Source organism: Podarcis melisellensis (genome assembly GCF_964234715.1).
Source record: "Podarcis melisellensis genome assembly, chromosome: 2".
NCBI classification, from domain to species: Eukaryota; Metazoa; Chordata; class Lepidosauria; order Squamata; family Lacertidae; genus Podarcis; species Podarcis melisellensis.
This window is the reverse complement of record NC_138529.1, coordinates 67,800,157-67,822,738: the sequence shown is the minus strand read 5'-3', so window position 1 is coordinate 67,822,738 and position 22,582 is coordinate 67,800,157. Positions and strand designations below refer to the sequence as shown.

At 47.9% G+C, this 22,582-nt stretch overlaps 1 protein-coding gene across 1 annotated transcript; it reads left to right on the top strand.

Annotated features, from left to right (window-relative positions):
* Positions 1 to 1,536: 1,536 nt before the first annotated feature.
* On the top strand, positions 1,537 to 21,694 carry RGS14 (regulator of G protein signaling 14). Its single transcript, XM_081900013.1, has 15 exons — positions 1,537 to 2,151; positions 6,127 to 6,148; positions 6,928 to 7,082; positions 8,020 to 8,112; positions 8,933 to 9,076; positions 9,459 to 9,608; positions 9,730 to 9,850; positions 9,982 to 10,103; positions 11,920 to 12,123; positions 15,470 to 15,546; positions 17,200 to 17,326; positions 18,222 to 18,303; positions 19,871 to 19,929; positions 20,238 to 20,349; positions 20,931 to 21,694. Exons 1-15 carry the CDS (start codon positions 2,107 to 2,109, stop codon positions 21,242 to 21,244), a joined length of 1,827 nt encoding a protein of 608 aa, XP_081756139.1. The 5' UTR covers positions 1,537 to 2,106; the 3' UTR covers positions 21,245 to 21,694.
* The last annotated feature ends 888 nt before the right edge of the window (positions 21,695 to 22,582 follow it).

Here is a 22,582-nt window from a genome sequence, read left to right as displayed (position 1 = left end):
ATAGACGTCACAGGTAATAGTCTGTACATAAATGATGGGTGCATGTGGTCTTTACTTTAGACTTTGAACATTTTTTTTAACCCACTCCTCACTTCAAGCACTAATTACACATCTTCACAGGCAATCTTGAGAATGTTTACAATACAGCAACCTCCCTTGTGAATTCTCTACTACAATATTATTTGCAGTGCCTCCCATGCTATACCCATGGGGAGTACCATTGATTGTGCTGTGTTTGTATGACATGCTAGAATTTGCAGCACATTCAGGAAAGCTCATTAATGTTCCCAGCCTTGCACCAACTGTTACACTTTGGGAGGTCAGTGTATTCTCCTCATACTAGGCCAATGCCCAGGACAATATGTTTAGGTACTATAATGCAAGTGGCATTACTTAGAAGGAAAAGCTTCACTGCTCTGGAGCAAATGTCATGTTTAAAGAATGAATGGGTGTTCTGAAATATATCCTCAGGTTGTCAGTGATCCTTTACTTTCTCAGAATATGCATAAAAACACAATAACATTACTGTACACAATTACACGTTACAAGTGAAATTGGAGAACATTTTTTTTAAATCACACCTTGCTTTGAATTTGAAAGAATTATCAGAAGCTAGTTAAAGTTTTCATTGGAAGGGTCAAATCTATCTCAAAGGCTGCCAGCTTTCCCAGTGAGAGCCAGTATAGTGTAAGTGTTGGTCCATGTCCTAGAATCTAGGACAAGGGTGGCCATATATCCTACTTTACAGAGGGCAGTCCTCTATTTGAAGGGCAGTTAAATCCAGGCATAGGAGGTAACTCCTAAGAACTGAGGCCCTTTGCCCCCCCAGTAAAATATTTCAGGGGGCTGCCCCCACTCCCCAAGCTGATGGACATTGCCATTCAAATAGTGTGTGTGCACTGCATCTTGTGATTGACTATGTGGGGTGGGGCTTACCTGCCTCCCGTATTTCATTCAAGTGTCACCCTGAATCCAGGTTCAATTTAAAGAGAAAGGGAAAGCAGGAGGGCTTTTGGAATTGCCAATCAGCAGTGTGCATCGCAACAGTAGACTGAGCAGGCACACAGGTCACCTGGCTGCAGTCCTCCCTGTGGTGAGAAGTATTGTATTTCTATTTAAATTTTAGTATTTAAAATTGGTATCTCTATATAAAAATTAGCAGATGCAATTCTGTGTTCTCTGTTTCTGTGTTGAAAGTGGCCACCCTAACTAGAACCATGAAGTTTGCTGGGTAATCTTTGGCCAATTGCTCCATGACCTTCCCCACAGGGTAGTTGTGATGATAAAACAGGGGAGGAAGGAATGTATGCCACCCAGAGCTCATTGGAGGAGGGCCTGGATAAAAATGTAAGAAATAAGTGAATAAATCCCAATATCACGCTTAACAATGTCGGACTGGGCGTCATATCCGTTGCTGCCTGGATTAGAGGCCTAGAGGCACCGTATATGTAGTCACAAGGCCCCTGACTTCATGCCAGCAAGCTTGTTTATTAGCTGGAACCTCTTTTGCCATATTGCTACAGCAGAGATTATGAAACAAAGTCCTCCCGTTCCTGATGGAGTCTCATGATCTCCAAGGACAGTTTTCTGTGCTGCGTTCGCCTCAGATTGTTGTCTTCATTCTCTCTGCTCCTTCTGCTGCATTTCTGCTGAAGCAACGCCTTGTTACCTTGCTTCCATCTGTTCAGTTCCTTCCCCTGAGGGGTTTCTTGTGGTGGATGACAGTAAATTTCTTTGCCTTTAGCTCCTAACGCTCCGGTTCCTTATCAGGATGCAGAATCCTTTGGGGAAATTTATGCTCTAGCTTTGGACAGTTCACAGAGAGCCCTGGGCTGTTGTGGGTGTCTGTGGGGCTGTGCTCTTCGAAGGAGGGAGTCTCTCTTCCAAACCCCATTTTGAGCTGTGATTTTGGTTTCCATAGTGACACTTCCTGTGGTAGAGAAAAGAGGTAGTGAGTGCAGCACTGTGAGCGTGGCAGGCAGCTGCACTCCTTCTTTCTCTCCCTGCCGGGGATGCTCAGAAGGCCGTGCTGCAGCCTCAGGGAGGGGCTTCTCCTAGGCTGATGGTCCTGGCTTAGACGGACTACCTGTGACAGCAGCACGAGGCATGCTGGGAAAACCCAAATACCTGGGCGTCCAAAATGGCCGAATGGTGAGTGAGTACACTTCAGTTGCTCCTGGGGGATGATGGCAAGGCCAAAGGCTTGCAGCTCACAAACCTGCAAGGAAATGTGGTCTCTGTTTTGTTTTTTTTCTGTCCCCAGCAATGGATGCTTCAGGGAAGCAGCCTTTTAAGGATCTGGGTTGTGTGTTTATGCATTTTGGGGTTGTTATTTGTCCAGGAAGATCAGCATTCACTGTTTTTCTCCTTGCAGGGCCTCTCTGGGCCAGCTGGGGTGCCTTTACTTTTCATGGATCTCTGACATCCAGGAAGATAAGTGGGAGGCTGTGACACTGATATTGAGGAGAGGATGAGATTTGACTGTTAGAAAAAGGCTAATCCACACTTCATTTCCTTTGAGCCTGGTGACAAGGAGCCTGTTTGCCCCACCTCGTTCTTTGTAACTTGTGGGAGAGTACATGGAGAGCACTCTCTGCGTGGCTGGTCTGTGTCAAGGGTCTGTGACTCTTGCCTTGCTAACCCCTCGCCCTCCACACCCAGCCAGATTGGGGGTTTTTTTGGTCTCACACTGAGCTCGAGGGTTTCTGTGGCCTGTGAAATCACAGTACTTTTCAGAGGCTGCAGCCTGCACTGAGAGATGATCTGCCGCGGTGAGCCCAGAAGACCGAGGGCTGGCGTGAGAGTCTCTGAGATCATGTTGCACAACTCAGCATGACTGGCAGCCACAAAAGGCAAGGGAGGGCTGTAATCAGATTAGATGGGCTGACAAAACTGGATGCCAGAGACTCATGTCGTGAGCAAGGCAAATAAAAAAAAGCAAAAAAAAAAAAAATCCAAAGCAAGGAGTTGCAGGTTAGATAAGCTGGTGGTGCTGAAACCTGGCGGCTATTTCTTTAGGGAATAGCAGGGTTTGGTAGGAATGTAAGATGGGAGATAATTGCTAGCCAGCCAGAGAAACCCAGTTGGTTGCCTGGAAAGTGGCTTTAGCCTTTGTCTGCCCTGGATGGGGGATCCTATGTGGAATTTCTGTGTGGGATCAGCTTGTAGGAGCCTTTGGAGAGAAGTCCATGGTGTGGTTCATGGAAAGATTCCCTTTGACTATGGTGACAACATAGAGTCTTATCCTATTTTGGAGAGTTGGGGAATCCGTGGCCTGTCAAACACTGTTAGACTCCAACACCCATCAGTCTCAGCCAGTATAACAAATGGTCAGGGATGATGGGATCTGTAGTCCAGCATCATCTGGAGGTGCAGAGGTTCCCCATCCTTTCTATAATGTGGATTCAAATAGAAATATCAGATACTGACCCCAGAGACGGTACCCACATTACTCTGGCCCACCACTGGTGTTTGAAGCTGCGTACACAAGGCATTTTTCACAATCCACATCTATATCCTGTGGCTTTTTCTTGAGAAATACTGCTCCTTGGTGCATTTCCCTTCAAACCAGTGCCATCCAATTGGAAAACATAAGCTACATTCATTTCACGGTTAAGCTGAGGGGTGTACAGCTGTTGCACATGTGCAGATGACAGCTTCATGAGTTCAGGGTGGTGGTGGTTTTCAGGCATGGGGAAATCAAACAGGCAATGGGTATCAAGTGAAGACATCCCTGCCCTTCTCGGCTGTGTACAGCAGTATGCGGTATGGGGGGGGGGGTTGCTAATGTGTGCATAATCTATGTGTCCTGGAAGTTTGCCACTGCCATGTAACATTAGGTTGAATTCAACCCTGTTTCTGTAGAAACTGTTGTGGGTTTTCAGGAAGGAATGGCTGCTCACGTTCTCATATGGGGAGTTGTTTTGTGTCTCCTGACATGAGAAGGACCAAGCTGTCAGGCATGTCCCATCAGCACCCTGCTTCCGTTATTCCTTTTCAGGTTTGTATGATCTGAAAGATCTAGACTGAGGTTCCAGTATGAGGAACCTTGTATGTGCCACACAGCAATGGCGTAGGCAAAGGACACCACCAACATCTGTATGCGGTTGGCTCGGCTAGACTGTGGCACTGTGGCAAGGCTGGTCTCTGTGCCACATCCGGATGGTCCTTGGGATGGGAGTCTCGAGTTGAGGGGTGGGGAACCTTTGTCAGCCTGAGAGCCGCATTTCCTTCTGGGGGCCACATGCCAGTGGCGGGTGGTGCCAGAGGCAAAGGCAGGCAGAGCAATGATTAGCTAGTGTTTACATATACTCAGACAAGCCAAAGAGGCATTATCAGAGTTCAAATGACACATTCTGGTCAGGCAAAAATAGGGAGGGTGCAATGCAGGGCAGGTGAAGGGTGAGGCTCAAGAGGGTATTGTGGCAGCAGAGAGTCTTAGAGGCCAAATAGAAAGGCCTGAAGGGCCACACTTGACCCCTGGGCCTGAAGCACTCCACCCCTGCTCTAGGTCTTGTGTGTGGCCCTGTGGTGCCATTATACAAGTAATGTTGCACTTTGAACACCATTTCTAATTGAACCTGGAATGTCCTACTTTTCCATTTTCTTCCCCTCCATGTCTCAGAGAGCAATTAAAGTGGCGTGTGTATAAGTGTATGTGTGCAAAAACGGAGTGCTGCTTATACCGAAAATAAATTACCTGCATCAAATTAAGGAAATGGTGGAGCGCATACAAAGCCCCTTCCTATAATTCTGAAGGAAAAGGTCACCAGTCCACTTTAAATCGTTTAATTAAAATGCTTCAGCAGCCAGCCATTTTTTAGGAAACACATGAGGCATTTATTCCTTCATTGTAAATGGAGCCTTACACTGCAAGCCTTTACATGTCTATTCAGAAGTAAGTCCCACTGTATTCAAAGGAGCTTACTCCCAGGTAACTGGGTAAAGACTGGGCAACCCTAAGCATTTTTAATCAGAATTAAATCCCACTGAGTTCAATAGGATTTACTCTCTGGTATGTTCCTGATCATTCTCACAGTTTTTACTCCTCCTTCTCCTCCTCTTCTCCTCCTCCTCTTCTTTCCCACCTTTTCCCTGACAGGGACTCAAAGCAGTGTACTGCTGAAATGTTATTTCAGTTCCATTTATCAGTTGAAGGTGTACACAATCCCCTCCCTCACATATTTTTTTTCTTTACAACAATCCTGTGAGGTAGGTTAGGCTGAGAGGTTGTAATTGGCTCAAGGTGACAGATGTATATGTGTATAAGACATCTATGTGTAAAGGTAAAAGTAAAGGGACCCCTGACCATTAGGTCCAGTCGTGACCGACTCTGGGGTTGCGGCGCTCATCTTGCTCTATGGGCCGAGGGAGCCAGTGTTTGTCCGCAGACAGCTTCCGGGTCATGTGGCCAGCATGACTAAGCCGCTTCTGGCGAACCAGAGCAGCGCACGGAAACGCCGTTTACCTTCCCGCCGGAGCGGTTCCTATTTATCTACTTGCACTTTGATGTGCTGTCGAACTGCTAGGTTGGCAGGAGCAGGGACCGAGCAATGGGAGCTCACCCCGTCACAGGGATTCGAACCGCCGACCTTCTGATCGGCAAGTCCTAGGCTCTGTGGTTTAACCCACAGCGCCACCTGCGTCCCATATGTGTATAAGACATCTATGTGTGCTGGAGATCAAATGCGGGAGAAACTTCCTGATGTAGAATAGATTGTCCCTATTTTCATCTGAGAAAATGTTGGACGGTATGGAATAGTATTGGCCCTGGGTCATTCCTCCTGGGTTGCATCTGGGAATAAGGTGGGCCTTCAGCTTACTTTATCCCAAAGGCAGCTGGGTCCAGGGGTGGTAGTGGTAGGCTCCTGCTCTTGTGTAGGCCAGCACCTCCTTACATTGCTTACAGCGAGTTCTGACCACGGCAGACTTCCACAACAGCACGGGAGATTTGATGCGGCACAGTTTGGCACTTGTCCTGAGGTCGGAAGCTGTGTGCAGCAAAATGTCCTGTGAGGCTGTCTGATGCTGGAGCAGAGGCTGCCTCCGTCCCCAGCAGTACTGGCCCCGCTGCATTCTGCCATATCCCTAAGAACTCTTTTGACCACTCTCATCCTTCTCTTGCAGGGCCTGGCTGTGTCAGATGGGGGTAAGTAGGCTGTCTGTCTTTGGGAAGGGTGCTGGGCATTTGGGAAGGCTAAAGGCCTGACCATGACAGCAGGGCTCACTGGCTAGTAGGGGTGGAGCAGTGCAAAGGCTGGTAAACTCTACAAGCAACAGGAAGACTTGCCCACACTCACTCACATTGGCATTCTGAATTACATAAAACAGCTCCAGGCAACTAGATGGTGAAACAAACGTTGCCCAAAATACCTCTCAGGATATTTTGCCAGGACACAGACTGGCCACTTCCAGCTCTAAGATTTATCAGCTGGTATACAGAGGCCAGAGATTTGTCGCTGGGGCAACCCCTTCATTATGTGGAGTTAGGTGTCTACCTCAGAAGGATGCTGGGGGTAGAGGGAGAGATGAGGAAGTATTGGATGACAGGACTGCCTATGCCACATCATGGCCTGCACCTCCTACACTAGCCTGCTGCCCTCAGGCGCAGTGGAGGATGCCATCTTGTTGAAATAAGATTCAGTTGCCACTCCAGTTGGTTTCTGTATGTCTGGAGTGGTAAACCCTTGGCCCTCCAGATGCTGCCAAACTACAAGTCCCATCAGCCCCAGCAATCATGTCCAGTTGCCTGGGATGATGGAAGTTGTAGTTCAGCCACACCTGGAGAGCCAAAGGTTCCCCACACCTGCAGTATGTGAAATGGGGTTGTCATCTAGACCTCTCCCTCAGGTAGCCAAGTTGGGCAGACCCCCAACTCATTGTCACTCTAGGGCTTGGGAAGGACCTGAAATCTCTCTCTATTCACAGAGTTAAACAGCTCGGGGGCTCGGGGCAGTAATAACAGTGTGGACAGTCTGCCAAGCACCCAGAACGCCTCTCCTTCTTCGGGGCAATCTGTAGCACGGTGGGCAGAGTCATTTGAGACACTACTGCAGGACCGACTTGGTGTGGCCTACTTTACTGTGAGTAAGACACAGCACTTCTGTTTATCATGATCTCCCTCCAATCCAGGACAGGACATGGTCAGTCTGTGGGGCTTATCTAGCCTCAGGGGTGTCGCTAGCTGGGGGCGCCGCAGCGATCCGCCCAGGGAGGTGCCATGACAAGCTGCCCACAGAGTCCACCTGGCGGACACAAGTCCCATGCTGCCGTTTGGGGCAGCATGGGGCCGTGAGCCACCACGTCACTCCCAGGAGATAAGCATGGCTCAGGCGCACTGCAGGCCAGGCCCGTGGTATGTGTCGCCCCCCATTGTGTGCCATTTTGTCACCCCCTAAGGGTGACACCTGGGGCGGACCTTACCCCCCGCACCCTCCTTCCTACGTCCCTGTCTGGCCTGCTAAGCCTTCTCTAGTGGCCTGCCAGCCTCTGACCCAATTTTCTGGTGGCTGCTACTGTGGCAAAAGCATGCAGAATCAAGCAAGGGTAGTGCATTTCCCCTCCCCACCATGGTGTGGTGCTATGTAGAGAGGTGGAAGCCTCTCCACCCAGCCCAGTGCCACAAAGGGGACAAAATGGCTCCTTCTCTGCTAATTAGACTGACCACCTGAAGAGTGGAGAGTGTGTGTGTGTGTGGGGGGGGGTATTTTCATACTCATTGCAAAGTGGGGGCAGGGTGGGGAGGCTCCACCCAGTCCAGCACCAAAATGGAGAAGGAAATGGCTCACCCTTCTGTGAGAAGCAGAGGTACACCCCCAGCCCCCCTGTGTATGTGTGAGCCTGCAATAGTATGTGCCTGTCGTAGAGTATACATAATGTTTTGCTTTGTGCTGTATTGCATTTGTTGTACCTGGCTGAATGGTGCCTAGATGAACTCTTTGATCTACACAGGACACTAAATTGTGAGAGTCCTGGGACAGAGGGAGGGTCATCTTCATCTCTACCCCCACCTCTTTTTAGGAGTTCCTGAAGAAGGAGTTTAGTGCTGAGAATGTATATTTCTGGCAAGCCTGTGAACGGTTTCAGCAGATCCCAGCTGGCAGCACCCAACAGGTAAGAGCACCACCAAAGCCAGACAACGCAGGTGAAACCCCAAACCAGCACAAAGCAGACTCTTTCTCTGCCTGGGGGGCTGAAAGGGAGTGGATATAAGCAAGTGTAGCTCAGTTTGTTCCTAATTTGCCCTGAATGGGATATTCATATGTATTTTTTAACCACAAGGTTTAGAAACTGCAGTTTATAAAATGAAGACTTTTGTTTTGAGGAAGCTCAGTTCTGCACAAGAGGCAGGCAGCACGTTTATCATTGCTCAGAAAACACATTGCCTGATTTGGAAGAGGGGATATGCTAAGAAATGTCAGGATGACTCCTTGCCTCTCAGTTACACTACATGAACTGTGCTTAAAAATAAAACACTAAAGAAATTCTGTACTCGAGGAAGCCAAATTCTTGGCTGAAAAAAGCTGGATTCTGCTACCTAGACACATTGTGGGAATTGGCTTTTTGTATATTTCTCTGCTTTTGTCACTAGTCATAGGGAAGGGCAAGGAGCTATGCAGCACATTAAAATACTTCCTTTTGATGGTTCGGTAGCATTTTGAGTCTCCCTCTGGCTTTGGAGATTTTACCAGACATGGGAAGAAAGGAAGGAAGGATTCTCATAATGTTGAATTTTGCAACCAAATGAATAGCAATTTCATACTTTTTAGTATTTGCATACAAGCATTGGTTGCATGCAACCCTATGACTGGAGGAACCCAGACACTCTTCTCCTATAGCCTACACTAAAGGAGACAAGAAGAGTGGCACAGAGAGCAGCTGTTACCTGTAGTAACGTCATAACTCGTCTCATCCCACATTGCTTTCTCCATAGCTGGCCCATGAGGCTAGGAGGATCTATGATGAGTTCCTGTCAAGACATTCGGTCAGCCCGGTCAATATTGACAGACAGGCCTGGATTGGTGAGGAGATGCTGGCCACTCCCACCCCTGACATGTTTCATGTCCAACAACTCCAGGTGAGAACAGTCCGCCTTAGCTAGTCTATGAGATGTGGGCTTGTGTGGGAATCTAGGAACACCACCTGCCACTTCTCCAATCAGTAATGCGAAGCATCGTTGCTGAAGTCTTCTGAGGTAGTAGAAGGGATGCAGCTCAGTAGCAAAACAGCTGCTTTGCATGTGAGAGGTCACAGGCCCAATCCTTGGCATCTCCAAGTACATCTGAAACCCTGGAGAGTTGCTGCCAGTCAGTGTTGACAATACTGAGCTAGATGAACCAGTGGTCTGACTCAGTATAAGGCAGCTTCCTATGTCCCTCTGAGGCGATCCAAGTCCTGGAGGGCATCCTGCTTCAGGGACAGTGATGGGCACATGACTAACCCAAGGCTTCTTGCTCCAGATCTTCAACCTGATGAAGTTTGACAGCTACGCACGCTTCGTCAAGTCTCCACTGTATCAGGCGTGTGCGAAGGCCGAAAGCCAAGGGCAGCCCTTGCCAGAGCTGAGGCCTCACTCTCGAAGCGGCAGCCCCCCAAGCGACCATGGCAAGGTACGGGGCCTCCTCTTGAACAGGACTGCATGGGAAAGTTTGGGGGTGGCTTTTCCCCACTTCGTCCCCCTAACCTGGCCCAGCATGCTATGAGCTGATGCGCTCTCTGGCTTCCCCCTAGAAAACGAAACTAAAAGCAGGGAAATCGCTGCCGCTAGGGATGGAGGAAGGTGGCAACTTAGGCAGCAGGAGCCCTCGGAGATCCTTTCGGAGAGGGGACCGGAGGGAGCGTCACTGGGGAGGTGAGTCCAAAGCCGATGGTTGGGACACCACAATTGTTCAGGTGTCTCTGGGTGGCATCAGGGTGGGTAATAAAGTGCCCGATTGCCATGGATCACCTATCCTCCAAAAACCTGCTGATTCTCTGTCCTAGAGGAAAGAAATGGCAGCGAAGGGCCGTCCCACTGGCGTGAGTCTCAAGGCTCTTTGAATTCCTCGGCTAGCCTGGACCTGGGCTTCCTCTCATCTTACACCACCAACGGTTCCCAGACCGAGGCAAGTGCTTCTGGGACTTATTTAGCCTGGGGGTTTGGGGGGCCAGGGCAGTGAAAACCGACCTGTGCTGCTGTTGCCTACCCCATCCCGCTCGGGTCACGTTCCCTTCCTTGCGCTAGTAGGCCTTTTGCTGTTGCTTGATGTTCTGCCACGGCTGCTGCACGCTCTGTCCTGCCCAGCCCCCACGCAATCTGTAATGGGCTATATGACTGTGCAGTGTGGAGGAGTTCTCAACAATGTGCAGTTCTGCAAATGCTCCTGGAAAGAGCCGCTGAGGCAGCTCCCAGTATTTTCCGCAGCTGCAGAACCCTGGAGCTGTTGAAAATATGTTGCTTAAAGCCATAGGGAGTCCCAGCTGGTGGGGAGGCAATCCTCCCCTCCTGCATACAACGACCAGTGAAAGGAAAACAGGGAGTGACATTATCCTTAGGGAGAAGCATTGCTAGAAAACCCTGCAGGGACAGCAGGGTGCTGAATATTGCCTGATCTGCATAACATGAATGTAAACTACAGAGTACAGACCTGTTACAATGGAACCAGCTTCTGGGGAGCAAAATAATGATTTTTATTTACTTATTGTTCAGTATATGCACATGCATGTACACCGTACTTGTTTCTTGGACAGTGGATCAGATCAGATTTTTCTTTGGCTTTGATAGATATTACACATAAATGCCAACAGACCAGGCATGATTCAGCACAGTTCACCAGGTTCAGTGGTGCTTATTCACAGGCAAATGTGGTTAGAGCTACAGGCTTAGACTGCAAGAGCGACATGTATGCAAAGGTCCTTGCATGGTATTCATAGCACCAGTGCCAGATCTGCAGAAAGGGGGAGCTGTTGGACATGAAAGCAAGAGTTGCAGACTTTAGGCTGCCAAACTGACACATCTTAGAACCAGATTTTTTTTAACACTTTTCTATACAGTACCCAGAATGAGAAATGTAGACTGCAAGAGTAGAATTCTAAAATGTATTACTTCAAACTGTAGGTAGTAGGGAAGGATCATATATTTAAATTGCTCCCCTGTTGTAGTCCCTGCATGCAGCAAAACTAGCATATCAATAGGGAGACTAAGAAATGGATCCTCAAATGCATGTTTGGGTTAAAAGTGGTTCCTGAGTCTGAAAAGGTTGAAGAAACCTGCTATATAGAACCTCCATGTTCAGGAGTAGTAGATCTGACAATACTTTTTGCTGTGAAGCAACAATGCATTGCTGCTTGCATGTTTCCCATAGGCATCTGGTTGGCCACTGTGAGAACAGGATGCTGGACTAGACGTTCTCCTGGCCTGATCCAGCAGGGCTCCTCTTGTGTTTGTATGTTATGAGCTTGTCTGAGCAATTAGATTGACCGTGGTGGGAAACAGGATAACAGACAGACTTTGGGTCTTATCTAGCAGAGTTCTTCTTCTGCTAAACATTTTTGCAAGATTCAAAATATGGTTTATTAAATAGAGGAAAGTTTAAAAATAAAATAAAAATGGCACCCATCAGAAAAGCACAAGGAGGGCATTATACCCCCGCACTTGTCACTTGTGTACATTCTAGTATTCTATCTCCTCATTCTCTATAATGCATGGAACAGCAAATATGTTTTGCACACAGGTGAGGGATAAATGATGTACAGTTATGTATGAAAATTCTGTGTATGTCTATTATCATTGGTACATTTGTTCAGAAGCCTCAAAACACCCACAGACAAAATTATATATCAGACCTTAGGAAATCATCTGGTGTCCACTCTGAGCTTTTATCCTAGTAGTTGAGCCAGCCAAAATGTGATGCTGAATGTGTTGATTTCTACTTCCTCCAGAACAACAGGCAGAGCCTGGCTGGCTCAGAACCTGACAGTCAGAACCAGCCTGTCAAGTACTGTTGTATTTACCTTCCCGATGGGACGGCCTCTCTGGCCCCTGTGCGCTCTGGACTCTCCATCCAGGACATGCTGGCTGGGATTTGCCAGCGCCGGGGCCTCCACCTGCCTGATGTCAAGATCTATCTTGTGGGGAATGAAAAGGTAGGCCCAGCCTATGGGAGGAAAAGGAAAATAACTTCTGGAGGAATGCCACTGCAGAAATTTTAAGAGGAAGGGATGCTGTGCGTGCTGTATTTCCAGGTCAAATATAGATGGAGACAGCAACGGTAACCTCTTTCAAAGGGCAAAAACTGTCCAGTTGGTGGACAATGCCGTAGCTTCCCTTGTGAGCTGTGAGTTCAGAAGTGCTTGCCTGAAATTTCACTGCAGGTACAAACCCACCTGAGGCAAACCAACATTCTCTCAGTCTCAAAAGCCATGCACAACAATTGCTCATTTTATAGGGTTGTTGTAAGAATTACTGAGATAATGAATGTACAGTATTGTCCCATAAGATCGGCTAGTTGAAGGCTCAGAATACTATTGATGGATAAGACACTGAAGATGGATTGCTAGAGGCACCAATATGAGTTACACACTACCATCATCACTTTTCAAGGGACACCCACTATTCTTCAAGTATCTCCTTGAGTTAGCTAATTTTACCCTACATAGCTGACAAGGAAAGAACTCAAAATGAAATTACTTTAGGTTCACTTCAGGGTGAATCTTTCTTTTGCCCAGGGGTTGGGCCTCTGCATAGTTTCAATTCCTCTGAAATTCAAATAGCTTCAATGTTGTTCTTTACAAAGTGCTGCCAGAGACAAATATTTACCTACCTATCCACAGGTAAGCCCCAGAGATCCACCCTGATTGTATATCAAGTATTTCAGAAGGCATATTTGCATTAGGCAAATAATATCCAGCTTATAGCTGATTACAGCGTGTGTACATATACTTATAGGTCATTCCTAATGAAATAATCTCAGAAAGCTTCCTGGTACAAAAAGAAAAAAGCATCCTATGCATGTCTACTCAGATGTAAGTTCCATTGAGGTTCAAGGGACTTTCTCCCAGGTAACTGTGTACTGTATAGGATTTCAGAAGGCTGCAATCCTAAACACACTTATTGGGTGATACATCGCTCTGAATTCAGGAGAACCTACTTCTGAGTAAACATGCTTAGAATACAGTGGTACCTCGGCTTAAGTACTTAATTTGTTCTGGAGGTCTGTTCTTAACCTGCAATTGTTCTTAACCTGAAGCACCACTTTAGCTAATGGGGCCTCCCACTGCCGCGCAATTTCTGTTCTTATCCTGAAGCAAAGTTCTTAACCTGAAGCACTATTTCTGGGTTAGCGGAGTGTGTAACCTGAAGCGTATGTAACCCGAGGTACCACTGTATATGTAATACAGTAGTCAGCATTTAAACAGCATTTCTTGAGCATTCGAAGTGCTGCACATGGGCTATCTCGGTAACCTTTGCAATAACCTTATAAGGTACACAGACAAAGGACCGAGGCTGACAGATTGTCAGTACTGGTAGGGGCAAGATTTGAACAAAGGACCCCCTCTGTCCTCAAGCCAGAACACTACACTAGTAACCTCTCTGTTTGCAGAGAGTTGTCACTACCACCTAAGTGCACAAATTGAAACAATTGAAAAATAAACTTGATCAAGAGAAAGGCATCTTGAAAGATTAGTAGGCATTGTTGAGGCGTCATAAGGAATGTTAGAAAGCGCTGATGTTGCAACAACACATGTGTTGCAACATATGGAAAATAACGGTGGTGTTCATGGACTCATGCTAGAAGGCGATTCATACCTGATGATAAGAAATGTTAACAAGCAAACAAATGTAAACTAGGAAAAAGCTCTTAATCACTAGGATTGTTTTGTCTCATAATACGTATTATGCAGGATTATTAAAGCTATTTTCCCAGACTTGCATCCTTGGTCTCATTAGCTTTTAAACTCATGCACACCTGTGGCCTTATTTTCTAGTTTCACTTCAAATACGTGGTGCTTTTCTTCTGGGGGGATGCAGGGGTATGCATGCTCCTAAACACTTTGTGAATCTAAATTTGGCCTCATTGAAGGGCAGTATTTCAATATGAGTAGGAAAATGAGAGTACCCCTAAACATTTTTTTAGAAAAAAGCACTGTTTATACATATATATATATATATATATATATATATATATATATATATATATATATTTGCTTTCGTAGATTTTCACGGGTACAGGAATGCAGGTTTTGGTGTCCTCGGGTGTCTTCCCGTGTAAAAGTTGGGGTGTCTAGGCGACGTTTCGACAAGGTCTCACTCGTCATCTTCAGGCTGGTGCTTTCGGCTTCTTGTTACTGGAACAGAGCAGGATCTCAGTGTTTGAGTTCCTATAAATACTGTTGAGGGGGTGTGGTGTATAGCCTCCAATGTTCTGGGCAGAGAGGAAGTCTGCCCAGCCACGTACATTGGACAAACAAACAGACGAATAAATGCACGTATCGCAGAACACAAGAATGCCGTCAAAAAAGAAGAAAAAACTTCCTCTCTTTTCCAACACATGAAAGAAACAGGACACGAAATTAATTTTGCAGATTCCAAATTGCTCTTTAACATGGAACATCACCACAAGAGAATAATCATGGAAGCCATCGAGATAGAGAAACACCCTCACAACATGAACAAGCGTGACGACACATCCCGCTTGCCAGACATCTGGAAATTAGCCCTCCCCACAAAAACTGACACCAGATCCAGAGGCACACAGAACGCCATCACCAATCAACCACACCAGACCCAAACCCAGACCCTCTCCACAGATAAATTACAGACACCATCCAGTAGCCAAACCATGGTGGCACCTCCGGATGCTGCACCCCCCTGCAATCCCTACACAGATCTGGCTGACACAGGCCACAAAACCACAGCTCGCCCCTATACACGAAGCCAAGCCAGAGCACAACTAAGTGCAGTACAGCCATCTTCTCAGAAAAACTCTTCACAAAGTTCAAGAGGTCAAGACACAAAGACTTTAGCAACTAATCCACACCTAATGATCCACCTAAGTGGTACTCAGGATATCACTCAAGAAATCACTCAAGATATCCCTCAAGTAATTAAGGAACAAAAGAAGAAAAGGCACACTAGCCTGGGAACTTCCTCTCTGCCCAGAACATTGGAGGCTATACACCACACCCCCTCAACAGTATTTATAGGAACTCAAACACTGAGATCCTGCTCTGTTCCAGTAACAAGAAGCCGAAAGCACCAGCCTGAAGATGACGAGTGAGACCTCGTCGAAACGTCGCCTAGACACCCCAACTTTTACACGGGAAGACACCCGAGGACACCAAAACCTGCATATATATATATATATATATATGCTTTCGTAGATTTTCACGGGTACAGGAATGCAGGTTTATATATATATACACACAACAATACATCTGTGTTTAAATTTTTGCTGTATTAATATGTCTGCCTTTGCTTGGTTTTTCACAGAAGCCGCTGGCACTGAACCAGGAGAGCTTAGTCCTGGTGGATCAGGAGGTGAAGCTGGAGACCAGGGTCAGCTTTGAGTGAGTGTAATCTCTGTAGACCCCTCCTGCTCTGCATTGGCCATGTATTCTGTAGCTAACAGGCAGAAACTTTGCTAAATCCCTCTTGACATGGGGTCAGGGCTGTCTGCCCCAGGGATGGAGGCCCGTCTTTATTTGTGAAACGTAAGCAAACCCAACACCTTTCTGTTAACCAAACACCTCTCTGTCTACTGCTGTTCATGCCACTTTTATCTCTATGCTGCTTTTACACACCATACACACACACTGCTCAGAGCAGCTTACAACAAGGAGAATAGCAATACATTACAAAATCAACAACTTCAAGAACAATGTCATAGTTGTTGTTGTTGTTGTTTAGTCATTCAGTCGTGTCCGACTCTCCGTGACCCCATGGACCAGAGCACGCCAGGCACTCCTGTCTTCCACTGCCTCCCACAGTTTGGTCAAACTCATGCTGGTAGCTTCGAGAACACTGTCCAACCATCTCGTCCTCTGTCATCCCCTTCTCCTTGTGCCCTCCATCTTTCCCAACATCAGGGTCTTTTCCAGGGAGGCTTCTCTTCTCATGAGGTGGCCAAAGTATTGGAGCCTCAGCTTCACGATCTGTCCTTCCAGTGAGCACTCAGGGCTGATTTCCTTCAGAATGGATAGGTTTTATCTTCTTGCGGTCCATGGGACTCTCAAGAGTCTTCTCCAGCACCATAATTCAAAAGCATCAATTCTTCAGCGATCAGCCTTCTTTATGGTTCTCACTTCCATACATTACTACTGGGAAAACCATAGCTTTAACTATATGGACCTTTGTTGGTAAGGTGATGTCTCTGTGTAGTAGCAATAATAAAACAGTATGCAAAATGCAACTTTTCAGTACAATGAATGTAGGAACATGACACCTCCTGGCAGGGGCAAGAACAACAAAGGAGTTTGCACAGTTTTATCTTAGTCCTGGATGCTCTGAGTACTGCGGCTAAGTCCACTACAAAATAGCTAGGAATCAGGTTATGCCAACCAAATGTCAAGGCCTCAGCTTCCCCAGTGGGTGTGCTGCCCCTTTGGTATCCCCAATTCAGGCAGCATTAAGGCTTTCAAAGGCAGAGGGGGTGGGTTAGGTGGAAGCACCTTCCCCCATTATCTTCTTCACACTCCCTTGGGTCTCCCATACAGGTACTGGTGGCCAAGTGAGTAGGCCATACGTGTTGCAAGCCCCAGTCTGCAAATCTCTTGGGAGATAGCACCCTCCCCCCCATCTGCATGAACCTTGCTGTATCACCATGAACATAGGTCAGGGCTCACAGCTCCAAAACAGACTATGCCTCTCAGACCCTAAATCACAAGGGGTTCGCAACATTAGGATTTCATTCAAGACAACCTGCTTGAATATTCTTCTCCCTGTCCACTTTGCTGTGATTCATATATGGGCACAGTATTAGGAAACTACCATCCTTCCTGCACCGCTTTCCTCTGTGTTCAGTTTCTGTGACTTTGCCCATAGGCTTCGAATGGGGGAATCAGAACTGTACTCTTTGGTTTCCTACCATTAGGCATCAGGAAGTGAGGGTTATCCTTCACCTGGGGTAGATTACTGGGGTGCACAAGTTATGCAAGGTGGCAGTGCCAGATGCAGTATACTGTGCCCACTGGGTATATTTCTGATGTTTCTTCTCCTTATAGGCTAGAAATCATGCCCCTGAATAAGACAGTGTGCATTCTGGCAAAATCTACTAAGCAGCTGCGGGAGGCTTTGCAGCCCATTGTGGAGAAGTACGGCCTGGATCTCACACGAGTCCTGCTTCGACGGGTGAGAACGGTCTTTGAGGAAGTGAAACAGGACACAGAAATAAGTCTGGGTGACTCCAGTCCAGTGGTGGGGGACCTGTGGCCTTCCAGATGTTGTTGGATTCAAAGACCCATAAACCCCAGCCAGTATGGTAAATGGTTAAGGAGTATGGAACTTGGAGTTTCCTCCCTGCAGTTTTCCTCTCTGTGGGGTTCTGCTGGGGTCTGTAGGGATGGAATTTCTAGTTACATTTGGATCTTAAGCTTTCCCCCAGTTTCTTTTAGCACCCCTTGCCCAGCACATAGTGAAACTATGGAAATTGCTACCATAAGTTGTAGTGATGGCCACCAACTTGGATGGCTCTAAAAGAGCAGACAAGATAAGAGCTTCCCGTGTCTACTAGTCATTGAATACCAATTGCCTCTGAATACCATTACTAGGAATTCCTCGTTGTTGTCTTGTTGCACTCATGTTTCACTTATGGGTGCAACCTGATTGGCAACTGGGAGAATAGGAAGCTGGGCTAGATGGCCTTATGGTCTGATCCAGCAGGGCTCTTTTACATTCTTATTAGGGACAATGCTTTCCCCTTCTAGCTAAGCAGGAGCAAGTGAAGTGACAGGCCAGGACAGACTGGTACCCAGACCAGAGTCCATGGTAATGTTCTGTTCCAGCTAAATGCAGGCCATTCATAGGTTCAGCAGCTCTCCAGGCTAGAGAGAGATCCCCCGTGTCTCAGACACCATTAATTCTTTTTGTGGGTTGGTGGGCTACAGCACGTGGCTATTTCTGTTCAGCTTCTTTTTGGAAAGCTGCCCACTCTAGCAGCATGTATACAGTGTTGTTCTGGTTGTTCATCCACCCTGACATGAAGTCCTTGCCTTGCTGTGTCTCTAACTCTGCTCTCCTGCTGCAGCCTGGTGAGCCCCAAACTCTTAATATGGAAGAGAAAGTTACCACTGTGGCTTCTCAGAAGCTTGTGCTGGAGTCAGATACAGGTAGGTGAAGCTCAAAGGCACATGTGGTTGCTGATCTAGTATCTTGACCTCCTCTTGACCTTGTTCATTTTTCTAGGGATAGTTGGTAGATGGCTTGACACTGTGCAGTATTAGACAGGGGCACCTTCCTAGGGAGGGAAGAATGAATACCATGTGGATCTCTGGGAGGAAGGGAGGCCAATGCACAGGATTGCCTTGTTTCCTGCCAATGTTGATGAGCAGACCACTAATTTTTGCATCTTCCACTCAATGAGCCTGTTCAGTGTTGGTTGCAGAATGGTGGTGAGGAAATCAGCTTTCACTCACGGTGAACAGGCTAGATGAAGAGCCATTTGTCATAAGCAGGGAGGCCACAGGCCCAACCACATGTCCCAGGGCATTTAGCGTATTTTTTGCTCCATAGGGCGCACCGGACCATAAGGCGCACCTAGTTTTTAGGGGGGGGGGACAAGAAAAAATCTTATTCCCCCCCCCCAGCCCCAAAGAGCAGCGGACAGGCTTCTGGAGCTGTCAGGGGAAGCCCGGGTTCGCTGTCTTGGCTTCGTTTTTAGCCGTGCACAATCTCTCCAGCCGAGAGAGGCTACACGCGGCTTGGGCAGAAGCCTTGGCTTTGTTTTTAGTTGCGCACAACCTCTCCTGGCTGGAGAGGTTGCACGCGGCTTTGGCTTTGGATGGATCCCACTAGCTGCCTTGGCTTTGTTTTTAGCCGCGGGGCTGGGGCAGGGGAAGCCTGAGCTTCCCCCGACCCCAGCCCCCAGAACAGGTCGGGGAGCGGCGGCAAGGTTGCGTGTAGCCTTGCCTCCCTTCCCTGAGCTTGCAGGGCTGGTGGGGGAAGCCCGGTCCCCCCCCCAGCCCCAGGGATCACACATTCGCTCCATAAGACGCACAGACATTTCCCCTTAGTTTTTAAGAGGAAAAAAGTGTGTCTTATGGAGCAAAAAATACGATGTGTGCTGTAGCACGGTGATATTTGTCAGGGGTGGGGAATCATACCAGATTTCATGCAGTATTGCATCCTGCTCCACATTCACTCTGATCAACCACCTCTGTCTCATAACCTTATAGGTGGCCCACTAAAGTTGACACTTTTTTCTGTGGCAGGGCTCCTTTAGCAGCTGTGTGATAAGTGAAGATTTTCTCCAGCAGGAAACAGCAGGAAAGGGGAGAGTCACCTGTTGAATGGGCTCTCGTCATACAGCTGCTGAAAACATAGGAGTCGTGTCAGAAAAAGAGAAGGCAACATTGCTACTTCCTCTCATCTTGTACTCCAAACCCACAACTTCCCTAGTCCATGACACATTTGTAAACACAGCATTTCCTTCTTTTTGCCAGTATTCTTGCTAGCACATGGATCAACACTTGAATCATTTCAAGGACAGTCCATTCATGTTCTCTCAGCTCCCAGTTTATAGGCTTCCAGCCTCTTCCATGTTGTCTTCTCCAGGAAATCCTGATCCATTCTCCATCAAGTCTTATTCTCAGCCTCCCATTGTTGTCAGAGCTTAAGGTCTGACTCTTTGTTCTGCTGTCCCTCCAGGATATTTAATATCCATGTGCTTTATTGCAGAAGGGAAACCTCCTGGTGTGAGAAATTCTGCAATAAGCCCTTCTCGTGAGCTGAGTGAGGTGAGTCTTGGCCATGGGTTGTATTACCTTAGCTGGGGCAATTACATGAGAGAATGCTGCTCCTTTTTTATTTCTAGAAACAAAGCCTTCCTGCATGTAGATCTCAGTGAGAAAAGTTTTGGCCTAGCAGTATTCCTGATAATACTAGTTTTGTATGTCCAGAGATGTCTTTCTGCTCCCCACCCCACCAGCCATGCATATCACCTTGTTTTGGGTTTGCTGGGCTTATGTCATGGTGCTTAGGTAGGTACCAGGTTGGCAATTTTTGGCTCTGGGTATAATCATGCCTTCTCTTACTGTGGTTCCAGGATGACAGCTCTGTAGAGACAGAATCTGAATCTGATTCATTCAGTGAGGGGTCCTGTTCCTACACTAAGCCTCCTAGGAGCAAACAGAATAGACGCACGTATGACTTGGAAGGTAAATCTTCTCTGATGTTACTTGTCAGATAGGGGAGGTAAATAAGATGCTTATTACTGACTAGGAAGCAAGCAGTGCAGTCCCAGGGAATTAAAGGGTGCTATGTGAATCTGCATACATGTTGACATGTTTATTTCTGTAAATGCATGCAATTTTCAACCTCACTACTTTGTTGTTGTTGTCAACAACAACAACACCACCAACAACAATAATAATAATGTATTACTTATACTCCACCCATTAGGCAGAGCTTCCCCAGCCACTCTGGGCAGCTTCCAACAGGATATTAAAAACACAACAAAAAATAAAACATTAAAAACTTCCCTAAACAGGGTTGCCTTCAGGTGTCTTCCAAAAGTCAGATAGTTGTTTATTTCCTTGACATCTGGTGGGAGGGCATTCCACAGGGCGGGCGCCACTGCCGAGAAGGCCCTCTGCCTGGATTATTGGCCATTTTTTTTAAAGAAAGGTTTAAATGTGAAGAAGGCTGTTGAATAGAAAGGTGACAGCTAGTATAATAAATTATTGTTAGGCCGCCAGAACTACAGCAAATTCCTTCTCCCCCCTCCCCCCCCCCCCAGGGCTCGTGGATCTGCTGAACCGGGCACAGAGCTGCAGAGTCAATGACCAGCGTGGCCTCCTGTCCAAAGAGGATCTAGAACTACCTGACTTCCTTCAGCTGCCTGAACAAGATGGTGTCTCCAGCAAGACCAGCTCCTCATCCAGCCCAGCCCCTGAGAAAAAGTCCACATCTGAGGCCCCCAGTGCTGAGGCAGCCACTGTCTCTCAGTGTCAGGCCCAGAAGAAGCAGTTGGTATCTCAGGCTTCCCTTCCAAAGCCACCTACGGGAACTCCATCATCACCAGGTCCTGCTGGGAAACCTTCAGCCATGTGACCTCCATGACTCCATCCACCAGCCATACTAGTCCCTTCCAAGAGGCCTAGTCAACCTCATGTTCCTTGCAGTGAGGTCAGGTCCCTCCTGTTCAGTATATGTTGTGGTACCATGTTCTGCCTCACAGAGACTCCTCCCCTCTCATAGGAATATGGTCCGAGGCCTGGCTACAGCCTGCAGCCACCTCTAGGGACCCCCAGCCTGTCTTCCAGGAATAGAAACGTGTCCTCCTAATGTTCTGGCTGACTCTCCTCCCTTGGAACTGCCCGTGCTGGCTGGGCAGGAAAATGCCAGTCTTGCCCACTTGCTGTACCAGTTGCTCTGTGTTGTGAAACAGCTGCCCATGGCTGCCCCAGCAGCAACCGCATCTCTGTGGCAGGTGGTGATGACGCCTGTATATAGTTTGTAATTTTCAGTCTTTGTAAAATGTAAGATAACACCGTTGCTTAAGTCGTCCTGAGTCTCTGCGAGTTTGTGCACGGCATCACATGCCTCTCTGGGCAGCGTGGCAGCAGTGGGTTGTGAATGCAGCCCTCAAGGCAGACACACTCGGGTGCAGGAGTTGTGGAGACAGGACTGTTTTGGGGTCTGTGCTGCCCCTGAGAGGTTCCCACATCGGCATGGCTTAGAGCGAAGAGAACCCTCAACCCAATTCCCAGTTGTCCTGGGTTGAGCGTTTGATGTGCAGATCCGACAAGCCCACACCAAATGTACCACATAATCTCCTTCGCTGGAGCTGTGTATGTCTCTGGCTAGGAGTTGGGTCTCCCATCCCTCTCTAAAAACCGCGGAGGTGTGCTCTGTGGGCAAGCAATGTGTGTGTGTGTGTATGTTTGTGTGTGTGTGAGAGAGAGATGAATGGAAACAAACACTCCACTTGTGGGGTTGCCGCACTCTCCCCACGCACACAGAACACGCACATTCCTAGGTCCCTGGAAACCTCTGCAAGCCTTTGCTCAGCAAACGTGTTCTGCTTGTGTGCGTTTGCTGGGGAGATCAGCCAGCAAGCGGCGTGTGGGTGAGGTCGCGCGGGGCGGGGTCGCCGTCTCCCGATGCGCCCCATCCCCTCGCCCAGCTCAGTCCCCGAGGTGCTTACCGAGCCTCGCCTCGCATGCTAAGCACGGCGGAGGAGGCAGCTGCTTCCCCATTGGCTGCCCCTGACCGCATGTGCCGGCCCCTCACCGTCTGAATGAGAGTGGGGAGGGGAGCAGCCAGTGCAGGCGGAGATCCCGGACGGGAAGAGCCACCGGCAGCCCCAGCGACAGCCAGGTAAGCCCGGGCGAGCTGCGTCTTGCGGGCGGCGGCCATTCCTAGAGCAGGGGTCATTCCGAAGCAGGG

Coding starts and splice junctions, on each gene's coding strand:
- RGS14 (XM_081900013.1), top strand. CDS start 2,107: ATGCTGGGAAAACCCAAATACCTGGGCGTCCAAAATGGCCGAATG. Junction 9,609..9,729: donor CCCCAAGCGACCATGGCAAG/GTACGGGGCCTC, acceptor GCTTCCCCCTAG/AAAACGAAACTAAAAGCAGG. Junction 10,104..11,919: donor CCAACGGTTCCCAGACCGAG/GCAAGTGCTTCT, acceptor TACTTCCTCCAG/AACAACAGGCAGAGCCTGGC.